At 40.7% G+C, this 24,208-nt stretch overlaps 1 protein-coding gene across 4 annotated transcripts in view; it reads right to left on the bottom strand.

Annotated features, from left to right (window-relative positions):
* The window catches only part of LOC138753231 (centrosomal protein of 128 kDa), a 539,432-nt gene that overhangs the window by 50,709 nt on the left and 464,515 nt on the right, over positions 1-24,208 (bottom strand). For all 4 annotated transcript variants that reach the window (XM_069915965.1, XM_069915964.1, XM_069915967.1 and 1 more), the window contains one exon: positions 18,206-18,283. In XM_069915965.1, coding sequence (XP_069772066.1) covers positions 18,206-18,283 — 78 coding nt within the window. The remainder of the gene's footprint in view (positions 1-18,205; positions 18,284-24,208) is intronic.

The raw sequence follows: 24,208 nt of genomic DNA, 5'->3' as shown, positions 1-24,208 counted from the left end.
GACTTTCAATGGCACAACTCTGGTCCTCATGTTGAAAAATGGCAACTACAGATTGCAAAGGTAAGAATAGCTTAGAAGCAAGCCGAGCTCTCTTATACCTGCACCAATGAAACATACCTGTGAAGCCAAATGCCCCAAATATTATGGTTCCCTGAAATGAGGGGACTATGGATAAAGAGTGCTGTAATTTCTACATGGTCAAACTAAAATGTATACAAATAATCTTTAATAAAATCTGGAATGTGGAAAGTTAATTACAAATTTAAAACTGTGGAGCACAAGGGCAAATAAGAAAAAAACATAGAAACATAGAAGATAGGAGCAGGAGTAGGTCATTCGACCCTTCAAGCCTGCTCCGCCATTCAACGAGATCATGGCTGATCTTAAAGTTCAGTACCCAGTCCTCACCTTCTCTCCGTAACCTTTAATACCCTTATACTGAAGAAATAGATCTAATTCCCTCTTAAATAGATTTAATGAACCTGCCTCTACTGCCCTCTGTGGCAATGAATTCCACAGATTCACCACCCTCTGGGTCAAGAAATTCCTCCTCATCTCGGTCCTAAATGGTTTGCCTATTATCCTCAAACCATGGCCCTGGGTTCTGGATTTTCCCATCCTTGGAAACATCCCATCTGCATCCATTCTGTCCACTCCTGCCAGAATTTTATAGGTCTCTATGAGATCCCCTCTCAATCTTCTAAACTCCAGCGAATACAATCCCAATTTGCGCAATCTTTCCTCATAAGTCATTCCTGCCATTCCAGGTATCAGCCTGGTGAATCGCCTCTGCACTCCCTCCATTGCAAGAACATCCTTCCTTAGATAAGGTGACCAAAACTGCACACAATACTCCAGGTGGGGTCTCACCAAGGCCCTGTACAGCTGCAGTAAGGTATCCTTGTTCCTATACTCAAACCCTCTTGATATGAAGGCCAACATACCATTTGCCTTTTTAACCGCCTGCTGTACCTGCATGCTCGCCTTCAGAGACTGGTGTACAAGTACCCCTAGGTCTCTCTGCACTTCCCCATCTCTTAATGTATTGCCATTCAAATAGTAATCTGCCCTCCAGTTTGTATTACCAAAGTGGATAACCTCACATTTATCTACATTGTAGTGCATTTGCCATGTATCTGCCCAGTCCCTCAATTTATCCAAATCACACTGGAGCTTCCTGACCCCCTCTTCCGTGCACACAACCCCTCCTAGCTTAGTGTCATCTGCAAATTTGGAGATATTCCATCCAATCCCCTCATCCAGATCATTAATGTAAATTGTGAACAGCTGGTGTCCCAGTATAGATCCCTGTGGCACCCCACTGGTCACTGTCTGCCACTTAGAAAATGAGCCATTTATCCCAACTCTCTGTCTTCTACCTGCCAGCCAGTTCTCAATCCACATCAATACTTTTCCCCCAATCCCATGAGCCTTGATTTTGGAAGCCAATTGTTTATGCGGGACCTTATCGAAGGCCTTTTGGAAGTCCAGGTACACCACATCCACTGGCTCTCCCCTATCTATTTTACCTGTCACCATCTCAAAGAATTCCAATAGATTTGTCAAGCACGATTTACCTTTTGTAAATCCATGTTGACTCTGTCCGATCCCTTCTCTGCTAGTCCTATGCTCCGCTATAACATCCTTAATAATGGATTCCATCATTTTGCCCACTACTGATGTAAGGCTCACCGGCCTATAATTCCCTGCTTTTTCTCTACCCCCCCTTTTTAAATAGTGGGGTAACATTAGCTACCCTCCAATCCATGGGTACTGATCCTGAGTCTATCGAGTTCTGGAAAATAATTCTTAAAGCATCTGCTATCTGAATGGCCACTTTCTTAAGTACCCTAGGATGTAGATTATCAGGCCCTTGGGATTTATCTGCCTTCAATCCCATCAATTTCCACAAGACCATGTCCTTAGAGTGTCTTTGACCCAAACATTATGGAAGGCACTGCACAAATGGTACAAAGTTGTTCCATACAACATTACAGCAGAGAAATAGGCTCATTCGGCCCTTCTAGTCTGTGACAAACCATTTTTTTTGCCTCGTCCCACTGACCTGCACCCAGTCCATAGCCCTCCATACCTCTCCCATCCACGTACCTGTCCAAATTCGTCTTAAATGATAAAACTGAGCCCTCATTCACCATTTCAGCTGGCAGCTCATTCCACTCTCCCACCACTCCCTGTGTGAAGAAATTCCTCTAATCTTTTCCCTTTTCACTCTTAACCCATGTCCTCTGGTTTGTATCTCACCTCCCCTCAGTGGAAAAAGCCAACCTACATTTACTCTGTCTGTCCCCCTTATAATTTTAAATACCTTTATCAAATCTCCCCTCATTCTTCTATCCTCCAGGGAATAAAGTCCTAACCTCTTTAATCTTTCCCTGTAACTCAGTGTCTAAAGTCCCAGCAAGATCCTTGTGAATCTTCACTTTATCCATAGTCCCCTCATTTCAGGGAACCATAATATTTGGGGCATTTGGCTTCACAGGTATGTTTCATTGGTGCAGGTATAAGAGAGCTAGGCTTGCTTCTAAGCTATTCTTACCTTTGCAATCTGTAGTTGCCATTTTTCAACATGAGGACCAGAGATGTGCCCAATGAAAGTCAAAGAAGCCGTTATGAGGCTGAAATGTAAGAGATGTGGCACAACCGTTAGGATGACCAAAATCAACTGTTTGGAATATCATTAAGAAGAAAGAGCGTACCGGTGAGCTCAATAATCTGAAAGGACTGGTATTCTAAGGAAGATCCTCCACTGATAATGACAGAAGAATTGACATCATAATCAAGATCAGAAACACTCTTTCTAACTTACTGATATCTTCCCTGTTGTTAGGAAACTGTACACAATACTCCATATTTGGCCTCACCTATATGCCTTACACAACTTTACTATAACATCCCAACTTCGATACTCAATACATTGATCTATGAAGGCCAATATGCCAAAAGCTCTTTACAACCTTATCCACCTGTGATACCACTTTCAGGGAATCACTGTATGTATTTGTATTCCCAGATCTCTCTATTCTACCCCACTCCTCAGTGCCCCACCATTCACCAAGTATATCCTTTCTAGATTTGTCCTTCCAAATTGCAACACTTCACACTTGTCTGCATTAAATTCCATTTGCCATTTTTCAGCCTATTTTTCCAACTGTTCCTGATCCCTCTGCAAGCTTTGAAAACCTTCTTTGCTGTCCACAATGTCTCCAATCTTAGTGTCATCTGCAAACTTGCTGATCAATATCATCCACATCATTGATATATCCCAGCACCGATCCCTAAGGCACTAGTCACAGACCTCCAGTCTGAGAAACAATCATCCACCACTTCTCTCTGGCTTCTCCCATCCAGCCAGTGTCAAATCCAGCTCATTACTTCACTATGAATAGCTAGTGTCTGAATCTTCCCGACTAACCTCCATGTGCAACCTTGTCAAAGCCCTTACTAAACTCTATGCACACAGCATCCACAGCCTTTCCTTCATCAACTTTCTTGGTAACTCCTTGAAAAGCTCTATAAGATTGGCTAAACGTGACCTACCACACACAAAGCCATGTTGACTAAGCCATGGCCAGTTTCTGGCCATCCAAATAATTGTATATCTGATCTCTTAGAATACCTTCCAATATTTTACCCTCTATTACAGGCTCACCGGACCCTAATTTTCAGGGTTACTTTTGGAGCCTTTTTTAAACAATGGAACAGCATGAGCTACCCTCCAATCCACCAGCACCACACCCGTGGCTAAAATCATTTTAAATATTTTAATGTGTTTAAGTAATGCAAGATGATCCCCTATCTCTAACTTTAAAAGCATCCACCTGATGAAGAATGCTGTACACAGTCCAAGATTCAATGATCAATGGAAAAATATACCAAAACTGAGGAAGCCTCATCAGGAAAAATCCAAGTCCAGAGGTTTATATGACTTCATCAATAGTTGCTCTGGATGTAGAATAAAGGGAGCTGTGCTCTGCAGTGTTCACACCCTACAAATGTTCGGCACTATGTACCAAACTGTTCTCAAGCACAATTTGAAATTCACATAAAAGTTAAAGAAAAAATATAAAATGAAATAACCAAGAAAATGCAATGACATGCATTAACAGTGGATGCTCATGGAGTGAATTCCACTAGTATCCTTGCCTCTTAATAGCCATGGTAGTTGTAACCTTTGCAATTTTAATAGCATTAAACTGCTACTTCAATCCTTTGAAAGGTCAAAACTTGGTGTTTAAAATTAAGTGCTTCATTCAATTCCTATCTTCAACACTTTATATATTCATGACAGACCTCAAATTCTTTGTGAGTATTAGTGGCGGAATAAAGAAAATAGACTCACTCCACCAAAAAAAATGACCTTTCAAACATGAAAGAGCTTTAAGAACATGAATCAATAATTGATGTGGATAGCAAATGTCTGTCTGGGCAAATATATATGTTGGCTTAGAATTTGAGAGAATCAAGGGCGTCATAGTTAGCTTGGTGGTTAGTTCATTGTTATTACAGACCCAGCAACTGGGGCTCGCATCCAGCGCTGTCTTTACGGAGTTTGTACGTTCTCCGCACATCTGTGCTGGTTTCCTCAAACCCTCCAAAACGTACAGAGCTTGGTATGTTAATTTGCGTGTAACTGGGTGGCATGGGTTTAATTGGCTGGAATTTATTTCTACCGTGTTGTAAATAAAAAGATTCTTTTTAAAAGTGGTTAGTCGTATAATTTTACAGTATGGAAAGAGATTATTTGCCATTACCCTCGTCGACCAAGTGGACGATCTGAACTTGCCCTTTTTGACTGCTTAGTCAAATGTGATCAATTCTCTTTTAAACTAGGTGGTGGCAGATGTTTGGTCTGCATGGTTAGGATAACGGCAAGTGCAATGCTATTCCAGCGTCAGCAACTTGGGTTTGAATCGCTGTAAGTAGTTTGTATGCTCTTGCCGCAACTGCATGGGTTACCTCGGGTGCTCCGATATCCTCCCACCCTTCAAAATGTATGGGGGTTGGAGGTTAATTGGGGTATTTGGGCAGCATGGGGTCGTGGGCTGGAAGGGCCTGTTACCATGCTGCATGTCTACATGTAAATGTACAGATGGGCAATGCCAAGCACCTCCCCTCACAACAGTTCACATTCTCCTCTTAACCTGCTCCTCCAACAAAATGTTAATCTCCTGGGTAAATTAAACATTAATGTTCCTGTTTGTTTTTTGAATTGCCTAATTGGTTAACAGATTTCTGTTGATACAGAATCATGTTATTATTAATCATTAGGTTATATTTTATATATATATATATATATATATATATATATATATATATATTTCTTAGTAAAGTTACTGGGTAAGTTTGTACAGGGAAACACACACAAAGACATTTACACACAGTAAAAAACATTTTGAGAGACACCGTGTCTCCATGTAAACAAGCTTGTATCATTGTTCAATTGGAAGCTTGCTTGCTCAAAGAGACAGCTTGACTACTATTTCAAAGGATTAAACAGTTTTGATTATTGTTATCCATTGAAACCTGAGCCAATGAATATTTGCCAAGGAGAAGAACATGTGTAAACAGAAGACCATTTTTCTGAAATGAAACTTGAGACTGCAGTGATGTCATGTCATGTGATTATGACACTCCAAGAAGGCATCTTTAATATTGAACCATTCTTTATCTGAAGTCAGAGATGCGGTAACCTTCAGTGAGAAAGGTACTGTTGTGCATTCTCCTTTGATAGGGAAGGAACCCAGAATCAGTGGCTTTGAAGAAAAGGGCCACTATGACTGTCAAGAGAGGGCAGTTCTGCATTTCCAATTGTAATGGTCTCTTCATTTAACCCTTGCCTGGGTTTGTGAAATCACCGTGGAAATCACAAATTCCACAACTTCCGTGCACAGAGGGGAATTGAAAAAAAAATGTAATTCAGATGAAAATATTTCTCTGAAAGCAAATCTACAAGAATTCATGAGTTTCTGAACATTATTTTAAAGCCTCTGAGTTTCAACACAAAAGATTTCGAAGACTGAACTTTAAATCTGAATCACCTGTTCAGAGTTGTGCCTAAATGTAATGGTTTGGGATCTGCCACACACACACACACACACACACACACACACACACACACACACACACACACACATTTGCGCATAGTGGGGTTAATTTAGAATTAAGTAAAACTTTTTATTAATTTAAAAAATTGTTTTGAAGGTACCATTGTCTTGGTGAATTTTTGTTGTTGCTGGTCTATGTCACAACAATATATAAATAAAAGAATATACATGATCCACATTTTATTCTGTAAGAAATTAAGCAGGAATGCCCATTTAAGTGAAACAAGAAAGTTGAAGATGCTGTGCTTGTAGTTAGAACAAAAAAGTGCTGGAAAAATTCCACAGGGCTCAGGCCCAAAACACAGGTTATATATCTTTGCCTACTATGCACACTGCGTGAACTCAAGTCATGTTAAGCTTATAGTCATCTGATTCCATAAATACAACTAAAGAAAGAGCATTCTCTGGTCCTCAATGCAAAACACTCACACGAGACATAACACACATACAGACAAACAATACATATGCAAAACAAGTAATTCATCTACACAAATAAATAAATTACTAAGTATTGCTCCATAAATAAGAGAGTCTCGGATGGTCAGTGAGAGCAGTTTCTTTGGTTGTTTTAACATTCTCACTGCCTGTGGGAAGAACCTGTTCCTCAGCCTGGTGGTGCTGGCTCTGATCCTCCTGTATCTCTTTCCTGATTGGAGCAGCTGTAAGATGCTGTGTGCAGGGTGGAAGGGGTCCTCAATGATTTTTTGAGCCCTCTTCAGACAATGATCCCAGTCGATCATATCGATGGGGGAAGAAGATTCCAGTGATCTTCTCTGCCTCTCTTATGGTCCCGTGGATTGACCTCCGACCCATTTCTCTGCAGTAACTGTAATGCATCCGGCTAGGACGCTCTCGATAGAGCTCCAGTAGAAGGTTGATATGATGGTGGCCATTAGCCTTGCCCCCTCAGTCTTCCAAGGAATGTAGTCGTTGTTGCGTCTTCCTAACAAGAGAGATGCGTTTCTCCTGCTTAGTTTCTCCCACACATTTCTGTATTAAATGGCTATTTTAGTATTGTTTTCTCAGAGCATTCATTTGAAGCATTGTTGAAAGAAGTGCAGGTACTCAGATCTGGTGTAATTGGACTGATGGCCTCATGGGCTGGAAGGGCCTGTTACCATACTGTGTGTCTAAAAAATGTGAAGCTATCCTTTGCTTGTGTACAGCTAATTTTGGATGCATAGTCAGGAATACTAACAACCAAGAATCTAGCGATACACGATTGGTAATGGCTGTGTCATTCTTTAGCATTAAAGACGTAACTGCCCAAGAAAGTTGATGCAAGATGGATTGCCATATTTTAGTGGTACTAATCAGAGGGCCACTGAGGTAAGGAATTGGAGAGGTGTCACAGTGGGTTTACACGGGTTATTCTTCTTCTCCAACAGAGTCAATGGAAATAAATACCAACAGGTGCATACAATAGAGAAGATTGAATTACCAAGCACCTGCAGTGTGTCTGTAGGTCTAGAACTCCCAGTTGCAGGCTTTTGCAGAGAAATGTATAGGTGGATTGGAAGTCAATCCACAGGACCATAAGAGTGGCAGAGAGGATCACTGGGGTCTCCCTCTCTCCCCCCCCCCCCCACCCCCCAATCGACATGGTCTACCAGGATCGTTGTCTGGAGGGCGCGCAAAACCATTGAGGACCTCTTCCACCTACACACAGCTGCTCCTGTTGGGGAAGAGGTACAGGAGTATCAGAGCCAGCACCACCAGGCTGAGGAATAGCTTCTTCCCACGGGCAGTGAGAATTATGATGGATATTGGTACATTGTAGAATAAATGCAAGCAGGCTTTTTCCACTGAAGTTAGGAGAGATAAAAACTGGGTGATATGGGTAAAGGAAGAAGTTTAAAGGGAACATGAGGGGGAACTTTTTCATGCTGAGATGTGGAACAAGCTACCAGCTGAATTGGTAAATGCAGACTTAATTTTGACATCCCCTGGGGAGGAGTCACATGATGGAGTAGTGGCGGTAGGAAAATACCAGCCCTATCCAGAAAAGAAGAAATAAAGTGAAGAAAACACAAAGTTCAAGAAACACAAAACACAACAAATAAAAGATAAAGTTGTGGAGAAAAGAAAGAAAATGGCACCCAAGAATGAAAAAGAAAAGACGCTGGAAGAGAAAGGAGAAGGCCTTACCTACATGAAGAAACAGGGAGCCATCGTGGAGAAAAGAGCCCGCTCCCCAAGGTTGGTGACAACCCCGCAGAGTCGCGACCTTCCGACTGCTGGACTGCAAAAATGGCTCTCTGAGCCAAACAGAAGTGCGTAACTGCACATACTAAGGAAAAAGAAAAAAACGACGGGGGGGGGGGGGAGCCCAGATGAGGAGCAAACTAACACAGCGCGACCAGCTGAGGGATGCCTGACATCAGGGCTCTCAGCTGGAAGAAGAGGAAAGCGACAGGAAAGGGAGTGATAGGAAAGAAGAACAGCAGCAAGAGGCCCAACAGATAACGAGCCCAGAAGAAGAGGACCAGCAGCAAGAAGCCATGCAAAAAAACTCCCAGCAAAGTGAGGCAAGCAGCTCAACAAGAAAGTCAGAAGAGACACAGATACAAGGAAGAGAAGTAGAAGACACAAACACAGGTGCAGATACAAAAAGAGGAAGAAGACGACCAAGCTCTGCACAGAGAAATAGAAGGTAAAATAGATGGACAGTATATAGATAAAAAAAATTTCAAGAACAAATGAAAGCATTAAAAGAATGGTTGACATTAGAATTTAGTGAAATGAAAAGAAAAATGAAAAGTACAGAAGAAAAAGTGAGTAGAATAGAGCTGGTCATAAGAGAAATAGGGAAAAGATTAGAAAATGTGGAAGAAGGAGAAACAACTGAAGAAATGGAAGTGAATGATTTAAGAAGAAAATTGGAAGAAAGTGACAAAAAAGTTAAAGAGTCACAGGAGTTGTTAGCTCAGAAGATGGATATAATGGAAAACTATAGTAGGCGAAACAACAAAGATAGTGGGCCTAAAGGAAGATGAAGACGGCACAGATATGAAAGAATTTATAAAAGAATGGATCCCAAAGGACCTGGGAATGACAGAAATACAGGAAGAAATGGAAATAGAAAGGGCACATAGAACACCAGCCCCGAAACCACAGCCACAACAAAAACCAAGATCCATTTTAGTAAAATTTCTGAGATACATGACAAGAGAAAATATACTGGAGGGGGCAAGGAATAAAATTAGAGAAGACAAAAAACCATTGGAATACAAGGGTAAAAAAATATTTTTTTACCCAGACATAAGTTTTGAACTCCTAAAGAAGAGGAAGGAGTTTAACACAGCAAAATTGATCCTATGGAAAAAAAGGTTATAAATTTATGTTAAGATATCCAGCTGTGCTTAAAATATTTATCCCAGGGGAGCAACACAGACTGTTCTCGGATCGGGAGAAAGCACAAGAATTTGCAGAATGCCTACAAGACAGAAGGATAGATTAAGAGATGTAACAAGAACGAACTACATATAAAGATGTAAAAATAATGTATAAGTAAGAACTAAAGGAGGGAAAGAAAAGGGAAGAAAGGAAGTAAGGGGGGGAAAAAGAGGGTGAGCTTTGTTATATGTGAAGATAAAAGTCTTTTCTGGAGGGGGTTGGGTGGGAGAGAATAACAGTCACTGCGAAATCAGTTGAAGCTTGCGAGCAGGTTCGCAATCCAAATGGAGAGAGGAGTTGTGGTTGCCCGGCAAAGGACAAGGGGCAACTCAGAGAGGGGGGGGGACATTTGGGGTTAAGGGAATTTTAGATGTGGGAGTGGTTGAAGTATTTTATGTTTTAAAAGTGTTGTCATATATTGAGTTCAAAAAGGGAAAACTGAGAATGGGGAAAAGGGGGAAGGTGGTGGTGAGGAAGCAGAAATAAGGTGTAAACAGGATATGAGATGGCCATGTTGAACTATATGACTATAAATATTAATGGAATACATAACCAAATTAAACAAAACAAAAGGCTATTATATTTCCTGAAAAAAGAAAAAATAGACATAGCATTTGTGCAGGAAACACATCTAACTGAAGTGGAACATAATAAATTAAGGAAAGACTGGGTAGGGCATGTAGCGGCAGCATCATATAATTCAAAAGCCAGAGGTGTAGCTATATTAATAAATAAAAATGTACCAATCAAAATAGAGGAGGAAATAATAAATCCAGCAGGGGATGTAATGGTAAAGTGTCAGATATATTCAGAATTCTGGAATTTGATCAATATATATGCACCTAATGAGGAGGATCAAAAGTTAATGCAAGATATTTTTTTGAAGATTGTAGATACACGGGAATATATTGATAGGAGGGGATTTGAAACCTTAATTTGGACCTAAAGTTGGATAAAACTGGACAGAAGACTAGCAAAAAGAATAAAGTGGCCAAATTTATGGTTAAATCAATGCAGGAAATGAAACTTATGGATATATGGAGGAGGCAGCACCCAAGAGAGAAGGAATACTCACATTATTCAAGTAGGCATAAAACATACTCAAGGATTGATATGTTTTTGTTGTCGGCCCATATCCAAGGGAGAGTTAGGAAAATGGAATATAAAGCTAGATTGTTATCTGATCATTCACCCCTGTTATTAGCAATAGAACTGGAGGACATCCCACCAAGAACATATAGATGGAGATTAAACTCCATGCTACTTAAAAGACAGGAATTTAGAGAATTTATTGAACGCCAAATTAAAATGTACTTTGAAATAAATAGGGAATCAGTGAAAGACAAATTTATATTATGGGATGCAATGAAAGCCTTCATTGGAGGGCATATAATAAGTTATGTAACTAAGATGAAAAAGGACTACAATCGGGAAATAGAACAGTTGGAAAGGGAGAAAGTAAGTACAGAAAAAGAACTAGCAACAAGGAAAGATATAACAAAAAGAAGAGAATTGTCAGACAAAAAAAAAAAGAAACATTACAAACGTATAAGGTGGAGAAGAACATAATGAAAATAAAGCAAAAGTATTAGGAACTAGGAGAAAAAACACACAAAATATTAGCCTAGCAACTTAAAACAGAACAAGCTAAAAGAACTGTATTGGCATCAAGGAAAAAGGACAAACAAATTACATATAATCCAATGAAGATTAAAGAGAACTTTAAGGAATTTTATGAACAATTTGACCAAACTGAAAATGAGGGGAAAGTAGACAAAATAGAAGAGTTTATAGCTAAAATTGAACTGCCGAAATTAAAGAAGAGGAGCAAAACAAACTGATAAAACCATTTCAAATTGAGGAAATACAGGATATATTAAAAAAGCTGCCGAACAATAAAACACCTGGAGAGGATGGATTCCCAATAGAATTCTATAAAACATTTAAAGAGTTATTAATTCTTCCTCTCCTGGAAGTGATGAACCAGATAGAAGAAACACAAAACTTGCCAGATTCATTTAGGACAGCAATAATTACAGTAATACTAAAGACGGGGAAGGATCCACTAACACCAGCATCATATAGACCAATATCTCTACTCAATTCAGATTATAAGATCATTGCAAAATTATTAGCAAACAGATCGGCCGACTGTGTACCAAAAATAGTAAAACGAGATCAAACTGGATTTATTAAGAAAAGACGAACAGCAGATAATGTCTGTAAATTTATTAATTTAATTCATGAAGTTTAAGGAAATAAGAAGGCAACAGTGGCTGTTGCTTTAGACGCAGAAAAAGCCTTTGACAGGGTTGAATGGAATTGTTTATTCAAAGTATTACAGAGGTTCAACCTACCAGAAAAATATATTAATTGGATTAAAGCATTATATAATGGACCATTGGCGAAGGTGACAGTAAATGGATATGTATCGAACCAATTTAAATTAAGTAGGTTAACTAGGCAGGGATGTCCACTATCTCCTTCACTGTTTGCTTTAGCAATAGAACCATTGACAGAACTGATAAGAACAGAAAATAAAATAAAAGGGATAAAAATAAAGGAGAAGGAATATAAAATCAGTTTATTTGCAGATGACATCATAGTATACTTAACAGAACCAGAAATATCAATAAAAGAACTGCATAAGAAATTGAAGGAATATGGAGAAATATTGGGGTATAAGATCAACGGAAATAAAAGTGAAACGATGCCAATGAGTAATCTGAATTATACAGAATTTAAAAAAGAATCAACATTTAAATGCCAAACACAAGCAATCCGATACCTAGGTATTAGATTAGATAATAATTTAAGCCACCTATACAAATTAAATTATCGGCCATTAATGAAGAAATTACAGGAAGACTTAGAACATTGGAAAGAATTGCCACTAACATTGATAGGGAGGGTAAATTACATTAAAATGAATGCCTTCCCAAGGATACAATACTTATTTCAATTGTTAACAATTCCCTTACCAGAGAAATTCTTCAATGAACTAAAGAGAATAATAAGGAAATTCTTATGGAAAGGGGGAAAACCGAGGATAGCGTTAGATAAATTAACAGAGTAGTACAAACAAGGTGGTTTGTAGTTACCAAACTTTAAAAATAGAGCAGCACAATTAAGGTATTTATCAGATTTTTATCAGACAAGGGAAAAACCAGATTGGACTAAGATAGAGCTAGATAAAATAGGGGAGAAGGTACCGGAACATATACTTTATAAGTGGGATGAAAAGCTGGTGCAATATAAAAGCTCACCAGTACTGCATCATTTACTCAATATATGGAAGAAGATTCACTTAGAAAGGAAAAAAACAAAATACCAACTACCAAAATTATTATTGACGCAAAATCAACTAATCCCTTTTACAATAGATAATCTTTCCTTTAGAGAATGGGAGAGAAAAGGAATTAATAGAAAATTGTTTTTTGGGAAATAATTTATTAACATTTGAACAAATGAAGTACAAATATGGAATAACTCATGGAACAATGTTTGCATACCACCAGCTGAAAGCTTACTTAAAGGACAAGTTTGGGAAACAGACTGAGATTACCAGAAGGAAGCAGCTTTGAACATGTGATTACAGAATCAATAATAATAAAAACATTCATAACAAAGATGTACATTAAGCTGCAAGAGAAGGAAAATGATGAAATAAGCTATAAACCTAAACAAAAGTGTGAAAAAGATTTAAACATAAAGATAAAAAATGAAATATAGGAAAAGTTATGCTCTGGAACTATGAAGTGTATAATAAACACAAGGTTATGCATGATACAGCATAATTGGTTACGCAGGTTATATATCACGTCCCAAAAGTTAAAAAAATGGGATCCAACATTATCAGATAGATGTTTTCGCTGTAAGAAGGAAATGGGAACAACAGTATGTGCAATTTGGGCATGTGAGAAAGTGGAAATGTTTTGAGAAGATCTAAATCAGGTATTAAATAAAATCACAAAAAGCAACATACCAAAAAATCCAGAGATCTTTCTTCTAAGTAATATAAGAAGTAAAGAATTAGGCCTCGAATTGGATAAAGCGCAATAAAGATTTATTATGATAGCCTTAGCTGTAGCAAAAAAATGTATAATATCAACCTGGAAATCAGAAGAGAGCCTGAGAGTACAGCAGTGGTACATGGAAATGAATAAATGTATTCCATTGGAAAAAAATAACATATAATTTTAAAAATAAAGTCACATTATTTGAACAAATTTGGGAACCGTACATGGAACACAACAGAGAGGGCCTACCATGGACCTCCGCCCCCTAAAATGATAGAATGAGAAGAAGACGAAATGAACTGACCCAGAGTGTAAAAGTAGATGACCCAATTTTCTTGTTTATTTTCATTGTGTGATGACATTGTTTAATGGGTTTATTGTATTGTATATGTCGAATGTTTAATGGGTTTGGAGGGGGGAGGGAAGGGAGGGTGGAAAAAAAGGGGAGAAACTCCCACTGTGTATATTTAAGAGGGAAATATTTGCATGTATTTTGATTGATATGGTTCACAGTGTGAAAAATTAATAATAATTTTGACATCCAACAAAAATTTGGACAGGTACATGGGTTGGAGGGATATTGAAGGATTTGGTCTGGGTGAAAATCAGTGGGATTAGGCAGAAAAATAGCTTGTCACAGACTAGAAGGGCCAAAGGGTCTGGTTCTGTACTGTAGTTTTTTTTGTGGTTTTATGGTGACATGGTTTTATGGAAAAGGAATAACTTCTCCAAACGACAATAACCACATAGTTAGGGTGCATTGCCTTCCAAGTTATAAAATGAACATGGGGGTGACAATCACAAGGGAGAGGGATTTGCTTCATTCCAACCACTGGAGCATGACTCTTTTGTACCATATAAAGGAGGGTTCAGGGGCAAATCTGGGTAGCTGTACAAAGAAATGACAGACAGCTTCTATCAATGTATAACTGAGGGCACCATTGGGGTGAGTTAATCCGAGAACCAGTTAGCATTAATTACATGGGATCTGAACTAACAGCTTAACTCAAAGGATGTGCAAGATCTTTAAGTGCAAAAGATACAGCATGCATCCTGTTTAATTGCAGCTTGCCATATTTCCCATTTAATCTTACATTGTACAATTCCTTTGTAGTTTCTTGCAGTATCTTGGATTACATTATTTGTTGCATTCTACATTAGATTAGCAGTCGTTGAAAAAAAAGTTCTGAGTTATATTGTTCTATGAGCAGTGGCTGGTTTAATCCCAGGCAAATCTCAGCTTCTAACAATTTGGGAGGGCTACCCACATCATGTTCAGCCAGATGTGCTGAATGAATATTCCATCTCAGCTTCCTGCTGTGATCCCCACTGCTGCAGAAGGCAGCCTTCAGCCATTTCGATTCACTCCAAACAATATCACAAAATGGCTGATAGCACAGGATACAGCGAAGGCTCAGTGACCACACAATATTCCAGTGCAGTATAGAAGTCCCACACTCCAGAACTAGCTTTGCCTCCAGCCAGGTTGGTCGAACAGGGGTGCAAAATGAAATGCAGGAGTAACAGAGCCAGCACCACCAGGCTGAAGACCAGCTTCTTCCCACGGGCAGAGACAATGCTGAAAGACCAAAGGAACTGCTCATATTAACCATCTAAGACTCCCATATTCATGAAACAATGTTTATTTATTTACTTGTATATTTGAAGACTTGTCCTGCATGTGAAATGTTTGTATGAGTGTTATGTCTGGCTGTATATCTGCATGTTTTGAACTGAGGACCAGATTATGCTGTTTTGTCAGTTTATACTTGTTCAATCAGATGACAATAAACTTGACTTGAATGCGAAGAATTGCCTAATGTTTCCTGATCTTGAAAAACAGGAAACATCCAGCCATGCTAATTACCACACCATCACACTTCTCTTGGTCATCAGCAAAGTGATGGAAGGCTATCAAGTGTCATCCACCTATTTTCCGTTTGGATCTTGCCAGGACCATTCAGCTGCACTCATCAACATCATAACTTCTGTCAAAACGTGGTTAAAAGAGATGAATTCCAGAGCTGAGAAGAGAATGACTTTCTTTGACATCAAGGCAGTTTTCGAGTTGAGCCTCCAGACAACCTTTGTGAAACTGAAGGCAATGGGCATCAGAGGGAAAACACTCCAGTAGTTGGAGTCAAGCCTCACAAAAAGATGGTGGTGGCTGTCAGAGTCAATCTCAGCCTTGATATCACTGCAGAATTCCTCAGAGAAGTGTCCGACCCAACCACATTCAGCTGTTCCATCAATGACCTTCCTTCTATCATCAGATCAGGTTGGAAATGTTCATAATGATTGCACATTGTTCATTTTCATCTGTGATTATTTAGTCAATGAACCACTTCAAGCCTGCCTGCAGCAAGCCCTAGACAATGTTCAGGTATTGGTTAATAACAAATCAGTAACATTCATAGCTCGAACTGCAACTCTGACAAGAAACAATCACCAACCCCTGACATTCAACAGCACAATCACCACCAAGGTCCCCAGCATCAATAGAGGCTTATGACAGGACCAGCCAAATCAATCCCATCGCTACAATAACAGGTCAGATTGCATCCAGTGTCAGGTGACTCATCTCCTCATAGCCCAAGGAATTTCTGCCATTTACAAAGTACTAAATAGGGGATAATGGACTACCATCCATTCAGTCATTGATGGATGCTGTGCCAACAACTCACAAGAAGTTTGTGATCAAGCTTGGCATCTCATCAAATACCCTAAACATTTATTCCCATCACTGGCTCACACTGTGTGTAACATGTACATTACTATTCCTACAGCTTCTTCCAAACCTACAACACCAATTTGATATGGAAGTATAATGCCAATCTTTCAAGTTCAAGTTTATTATCACCCAGTTGTACATCCAACCCCATGAAACAGTGTTCTCCAGTTCTCTGTGCAAAAAACTTTCAAACACACATAATGCATATACAGACAAGTGATGCATAGGACGTACATATAATATATATATATATACACACACATATATACATATTTCTTCTTTGGCTTGGCTTCGCGGACGAAGATTTATGGAGGGGGTAAAAAGTCCACGTCAGCTGCAGGCTCGTTTGTGGCTGACAAGTCCAATGCGGGACAGGCAGACACGATTGCAGTGGTTGCAAGGGAAAATTGGTTGGTTGGGGTTGGGTGTTGGGTTTTTCCTCCTTTGCCTTTTGTCAGTGAGGTGGGCTCTGCGGTCTTCTTCAAAGGAGGTTGCTGCCCGCCAAACTGTGAGGCGCCAAGATGCACGGTTTGAGGCGTTATCAGCCCACTGGCAGTGGTCAATGTGGCAGGCACCAAGAGATTTCTTTAGGCAGTCCTTGTACCTTTTCTTTGGTGCACCTCTGTCACGGTGGCCAGTGGAGAGCTCGCCATATAACACGATCTTGGGAAGGCGATGGTCCTCCATTCTGGAGACGTGACCCATCCAGCGCAGCTGGATCTTCAGCAGCGTGGACTCGATGCTGTCGACCTCTGCCATCTCGAGTACTTCGACGTTAGGGGTGTAAGCGCTCCAATGGATGTTGAGGATGGAGCGGAGACAACGCTGGTGGAAGCGTTCTAGGAGCCGTAGGTGGTGCCGGTATATACACACATATATATACACACACACACACACAGACACACACACATATATATAAAAATAAATAAATATTGTTTAATAAATTGTAGAATCTCAGAGTTTTGTATGAGTGGTTCATTCAGATGTTCAGCTTTCTCACTGCCTATGGGAAGAAGCTGTTACTCAGCCTGATAGTTCTGGTTCTGACCCTCCTGTATCTCTACCCCAACGGGAGTAGCTGAAAGATGCTGTGTGCAGAGTGGAAGGGGTCCTCAATGATTTTATGAGACCTCTTCAAACAATTATCCTGGTAAATCATGTTGATAGAGGGGGGAGGGGGACTCCATGATCCTCCTTTCCGCTCTTATGGTCCTGTGGACTGACTTTTGATTCAATGCAACCATACCACACTGTGATGCAGGATGTCCTCAATAGAGCTCTTGTAGAAAGTCGACTGTGTGGTGCCTGCTGGCCTTGCCCACCTCCGTCTTCTCAGGAAGTACCATTGCTGTTGTGCCTTCCTGCAAGTAAGGAGATGGTGTATGCCCAGGATAGGTCACATCTTAAGTGGACTCCAAGGAACTTGGTACTCAAGTTATGAGAGGAGGGTTCTCTTTGCACATCTGCCTTGGAATTGTCTACCTAACAGCATTGTGGAAGCTTTGCACTGGATGGCAGCTCAGCACCATTTTCACAAAGGGAAGTCGGATGGACACTAAATACTAGCCTTATAAGCAATGCTCAAGATCTCGTAAATGTACAAAAAAAATTCACTAATCCAGATCGAGTTGCATTTCACAGAAGCATTATTTAGTCCTCAGTGCCATCTTAAATTCCTGGATACGACACTGGTACGAAGCACATCGTTTCTGGCCAAGATGTTCTGATGCATGGCTTTTTACTTTAAATGTGCACAAGGACACCATTCTGAGATAACAAGTTCCAAATTATTGTAAAATGTGTCTTGAATATTCCACAATCACAAATTTAATGCTTTAGGAATAAATTATTTCACCACAGAAATCTCTTCTGAATCAATGTTTCAACATTTAGTATTCACATTTATTTTAAAAACTACTGTTGAGCATCTTTACCTCCAAATCCCGAATGCTATCCAAGATACTCAGTCTCTCTGATGCTGATTGAAGATGGTCCAATGGCATTTGTGTGCTCTAAATCCAGAACAAATTGAAAACACATTCAGACTCAATCCACTTTGTTCAAACAGATCACAGCAGTGAAACCAGTGTGAACAGGGTAAACATACTCGTGCAAGCAGTGCTCCTGTCATTACATTTACATGGAGGCCAAAATGCTCCTTCATAGAAGCATACATAGGTCAATCTTCTCATTGGCGACAGAACACGCCAGCCAGAGTTCACAACAGAATAATGCAAAGCTTTATGTTCCTTTATAAAGCAAATGTTTTCTTTCATTAGGGCTGGAGATAAAAGCAAATATTAAAAGAAGCAATGGAACATCAAAAACCACAGATGCTGGAAATCTGAAACCAAAGGAAGATTGCTGGAAATATCCAACAGACCAGTGAGCATCTATGAAGAGTTAATATGACAGAGTAATCTCACAGAATTGGCCAGTTCTGATGGGGAGAAGGGGGGGAGCTAAACTGTTGAAATGACTATTTTCAAAGGCTGTAATGTTAAATTTAATTTTTATTTGCAGCGCACAATAGAAGCCAATTCTGCCCATTTAAACCAGGGCTGCCCGATTACTGCCAAATTAGCCTACAACTCCCTTATGTTTTGGAGGTGGGAGGAAGCTGGAGCACCTGGAGAAAACCCATGCAGGTCAAGGGAGAACATACAAACCGCTTGCAGACAATGTTGGATTCAGAGCCGAGTCTCTGGAGCTGTGATTTCATCACGCTAACCGCTACACTAAACATATTCCCAGATGGAATTTATCAACTGCCTCACAGAATCGCACAACAGTGGATCCACTTGGGCAGAACTCTTCTCTTTGTCCTATCAATTCCTCCGCAACTTTAAATTGTGGAAAGTTTTTTCACATTCCGACTTTTGATTAAGGCCCTTCAGCTTGAATTATTAATTCTGTCTCTTTGCTCAAGTGCTGTCTGACCTGTTGGGTGAACATAGAATATTACAGTGCAGTGTAGGCCCTTCAGTCCACGATGTTGTGCTGACCTATATATGTCTACCGAAAAAAAACTAAACCCTATCTACCTCATAACTCTCTATTTTTCTTTCATCCATGTGCCTGTCTAAGAGTCTCTTAAATTCCCACATTGTTCCAGGCTCCGCCACAATCCCTGGAAATGCATTCCAGCCACCTACAACTCTCCCCTAAACTTCTCTTTGTACAGATGTCCTCTGGCATTTGCTACTCCTGTCCTGGGAAAAAAAGTGCTGTCTACCTCATCTACAACTCTCATAATTGTGTAGACCTCTATTAAGTCACTTCTTTGCTCCAAAGAGAAAAGCCCAAATCTGTTAAATTTGCCTCATAAGAATTATTTTCCAATCCAGGCAATATCCTGGTAAATCCCGGCACCCTCTCCATAGCTTCCAGAAATGGGGTGACCAGAACTGAATACAATATTCTAAGTGTGGTCTCAGCAGAGATTTATAGAGCTGCATGTTACCAGCATTTTATGTTGTTATTAAAGGAACCAGTCCTCACGGGCAGGAATCGCCAAGTTTTCATTTTGTTCAGAGGGGGATGAGAGGAGTGTGGGAAGATTGTGGTAGGAGGATACAAATGTTCCAAAGATCTGTGATCACATTGTAAATTCACCTATAATGGTCACCTCCTCTCCAGAAAGTGTTAATTTATGCTGGGCTAAGATGCCAGACAGATACATATTTCAACAATTTGATCAATCTTCAGCTATGAACCTGGGTGTGACAACATGTGGGAAATGAAGTGAAGAATCGCAGACTTTCACTTAACTTCCATATCTGCAACTTTCAATTGAAGGTCACGAAAAGTTATTGTAGACAGCTCACACACCAACTGTCTAGTTTCAAGTCTCAGGCTGGTCTGGTTGGTAAAATTCAGCTTTGTAATTAGTACAGAGATCTGTAGAATAGCCACAAACCAAGACCCTGAAGATTATAACAATATGAAATATTGGTTGCAGAATTACGAGCAACTGCACATCTGTGGATTGTAGAAAAGTTTCACTATTTTTGATAAACGTGGAAGAGTACTGTGTCTAAATGACTTCCAAATCCATAAACTATAAGAGCTAGTGTTGGACCATGAGGAGGAGACCTTCACTAACACTGCACCTCACATTCACCTGAAAGATTTCTTGAGCTGGAATGTCTGCCAGCTTTCAATAATCTGATGAGCTCAACATTTGCCAAAAGAATTTACAAAACATTTTTTTTAAATTTTAATCAGATCCAAAACACATTTTCCGTCACTGGCTGGAGAGCGAGTTCTTCTTTCTTTGGCTTGGCTTCGCGGACGAAGATTTATGGAGGGGGTAAAAAGTCCACGTCAGCTGCAGGCTCGTTTGTGGCTGACCAGTCCGATGCGGGACAGGCAGACACGATTGCAGCGGTTGCAAGGGAAAATTGGTGGGTTGGGGTTGGGTGTTGGGTTTTTCCTCCTTTGCCTTTTGTCAGTGAGGTGGGCTCTGCGGTCTTCTTCAAAGGAGGCTGCTGCCCGCCAAACTGTGAGGCGCCAAGATGCACGGTTTGAGGTGTTATCAGCCCACTGGCGGTGGTCAATGTGGCAGGCACCAAGAGATTTCTTTAGGCAGTCCTTGTACCTTTTCTTTGGTGCACCTCTGTCACGGTGGCCAGTGGAGAGCTCGCCATATAATACGATCTTGGGAAGGCGATGGTCCTCCATTCTGGAGACGTGACCCATCCAGCGCAGCTGGATCTTCAGCAGCGTGGACTCGATGCTGTCGACCTCTGCCATCTCGAGTGAGTTGGGACTTGTACAAATGGGAACCCACTGAAAAGGTAAGAGCTGAAATAAAACATATTATTTCAGGGTGTCTGTGGAGAGAACTCTGATGTGTTAATCAGCAGGAGAGCTAATGTTTCAGCTGGATATCTTTCAATGCTGTCATTTTAATCTTGAATGTTTCCACGTTATCACTTTAAGACAGGGGCTTAACAGATGCTGTGTTAATAAGGCAGGTCTCCCTGAGAGTCCAGCTTTCACTGCAATTGCTGATCATTGTATTTAATTTGAATTTAAGTTCTTGTGAGTCACTCTCTCAGAGGATCTTTACTGAACCCAACACACCAATGACATCATGAAGAAAGCACTTCAATGCCTCTATTTCCTCAGGAGTTTGGAGAGGTTTGGTATGACATTGGAAATCCTGGCAAATTTCTAGAGATGTGTGGTGGAAAGTCTGCTGAAGTCAGGGGACGCCAATACCCCGGAATGTAAAACACTTCAAAAACTAATGGACACCGCCAAAACTCTCCCCACCATCGAGAACTTCTACAGGGAGTGCTGTCATTGGACAGCAGCATAAATCAAGGATTCACATCACCCAGCACATGCTCTGTTCTCACAACAACCATTAGGAAAGAGGTATAAATGCCACAAGACTCACACCACCAGGTTCAGGAACAGCTAAACCATACCATATAACCACTTACAGCACAGAACAGGCCAGTTCGGCCCTACTAGTCCATGCCGTAGCAAATCCACACCCTCCTAGTCCCACTGACCAGCACCCGGTCCATACCCCTCTAGTCCCCTCCTATCCATGTAACGATCCAGTCTTTCCTTAAATGTAACCAATGATCTCGCCTCAACCACGTCTGCCGGAAGCTCATTCCACATCCCCACCACCCTCTGCGTAAAGAAATTTCCCCTCATGTTCCCCTTATAATTTTCCCCCTTCAATCTTAAACCATGCCCTCTAGTTTGAATCTCCCCCTTTCTTAATTGAAAAAGCCTATCCACATTTACTCTGTCTGTCCCTCTCAATCTTCTACGCTCCAGAGAAAAAAGCCCCAGTCTGCACAACCTTTCCCTGTAACTCAGACCCTGAAATCCTGTCAACATTCTCGTGAACCTTCTCTGCACTCTCTCTTTGTTTATATATTTCCTCTAATTTGGTGACCAAAACTGTACACTGTACTCCAAATTTGGCCTCACCAATGCCTTGTACAATTTCATCATAACCTCCCTACTCTTGAATTTAATACTCCGATTTATGAAGGCCAACATTCCAAATGCCTTCTTCACCACACCATCTACCTGAGTATCAGCCTTGAGGGTACTATTTACCATAACTCCTAAATCCCTTTGTTGCTCTGCACTCCTCAATTGTCTACCATTCAATGTATATGACCTATTTAAATTTGCCTTTTCAAAATGCAGCACCTCACATTTATCTGTATTAAATTCCATCAGCCATTTCTCAGCCCACACCTCCAGCCTTCCTAAATCACCTTTTAATCTACAGTAATCTATCTCACTGTCCACAACACCACCAATCTTTGTGTCATCCGCAAACTTGCTTATCCAATTCTTCACCCCTACATCCAGATCGTTAATATATATAACAAATAATAGTGGATCCAGGACCGAACCCTGAGGAACTCCACTAGTCACCGGCCTCCAATTGGACAAACAATTTTCTACCACTACTCTCTGACACCTCCCATCCAACCACTGCTGAATCCATTTCACTACCTCTTTATTTATACCTAATGCCTCCACCTTTTTTCCTAACCTCCTGTGGGGAACTTTGTCAAAAGCTTTACTAAAGTCCAAATAGACAACATCCACAGCTTTCCCTTCATCAACCTTTTTCGTAACCCCCTCGAAGAACTCAATCAGGTTTGTCAAGCATGATCTACCCTTGACAAAACCATGCTGATTACTCCCTATCAATCCCTGTACCTCCAAAAATTTGTAAATAGCATCCCTCAGAACACTTTCCATCAACTTGCCCACCACAGACGTCAGACTTACAGGCCTATAATTCCCAGGTTTGCATTTGGACCCTTTCTTAAACAAAGGAACCACATGCGCCACCCTCCAATCCTTTGGCACCGCCCCCGTGGCCAGTGACATCCTAAATACCTCTGTTAACCCTCCACCAGGTTTAGCACAGCTGGATGGACTAGAAGAGTTTGATGCACCAATGTCCACAAAAATGTGCCACTTGTTGTCTGGCAAACAGCTGCAGGTTTCAAGGTGACTCAGGCCCAGAGCAAGAGGGTCATAGGTTCCTGGACACAGCACTCAAAGTCGTGGTGAAGGAGTGGCAAGGAATCTGCCTTGTCCTCCTCCATGTTTCTCTGCTGGTGTTACAACACTGGGCATCACCTCTGCCTGTTCCTCCTGCAGAAGGCCACCAGCCAGATGTCCAATACCAAGCATTTCCTTCCTCTGGGTACTCCTCAATATGGCTGGGACACACAGCACTCTTCTTTTAAAAGTAAGTTTTCCTGAAAGCCTGTCTTTGCAATGTTCGTAATAACACAATGCTAGAGAAACTCAGCTGGTCAAACAGTGTACTTTTGTAGCAAAGATATAAAAAAAATATATAATCAACATTTCGGGCTTGAGGCCTTCATTAAAGTACGAACAAAATGCAAACCGACACCTGAATCGTACCACACATGTGCCACAAAATATAAATTCTTGTTCTTTAAAGAAGGCTTGCAAAATCAGTGAGGACCCCTACCACCCCACACGCAGCATATACCAGCTACTCCTGTCGGGAAAGAGATACAGCCACAATCACGAGGCTGAGGAACAGCTTCTTCCCACGGGCACCGAGATTGCTGAATGACTCTTGAACGGCTAAAACAGCTCTCTGAGTCTCAACACTTTTCCTGTTAACAAAGGCAACATCAGAGAAACGGGTTATGAGATAACTTTTAAAAGGAAGAAGCAGAGGTAAAGAGAGAGTAAACTAACAGCAACATCGAAACATAGAAGATAGGAGCAGGAGTAGGTCATTCGACCCTTCGAGCCTGCTCCGCCATTCAACGAGATCATGGCTGATCTTAAAGTTCAGTACCCCGTCCCCGCCCTCTCTCCGTAACCTTTAATACCCTTATACTGAAGAAATAGATCTAATTCCCTCTTAAATAGATTTAATGAACCTGCCTCTACTGCCC

Source organism: Narcine bancroftii, chromosome 2 (assembly GCF_036971445.1).
Source record: "Narcine bancroftii isolate sNarBan1 chromosome 2, sNarBan1.hap1, whole genome shotgun sequence".
In the NCBI taxonomy this organism is placed as follows: domain Eukaryota; kingdom Metazoa; phylum Chordata; class Chondrichthyes; order Torpediniformes; family Narcinidae; genus Narcine; species Narcine bancroftii.
The sequence above is the reverse complement of the archived record's forward strand: the minus strand, read 5'-3'. Positions and strand labels throughout refer to the sequence as shown.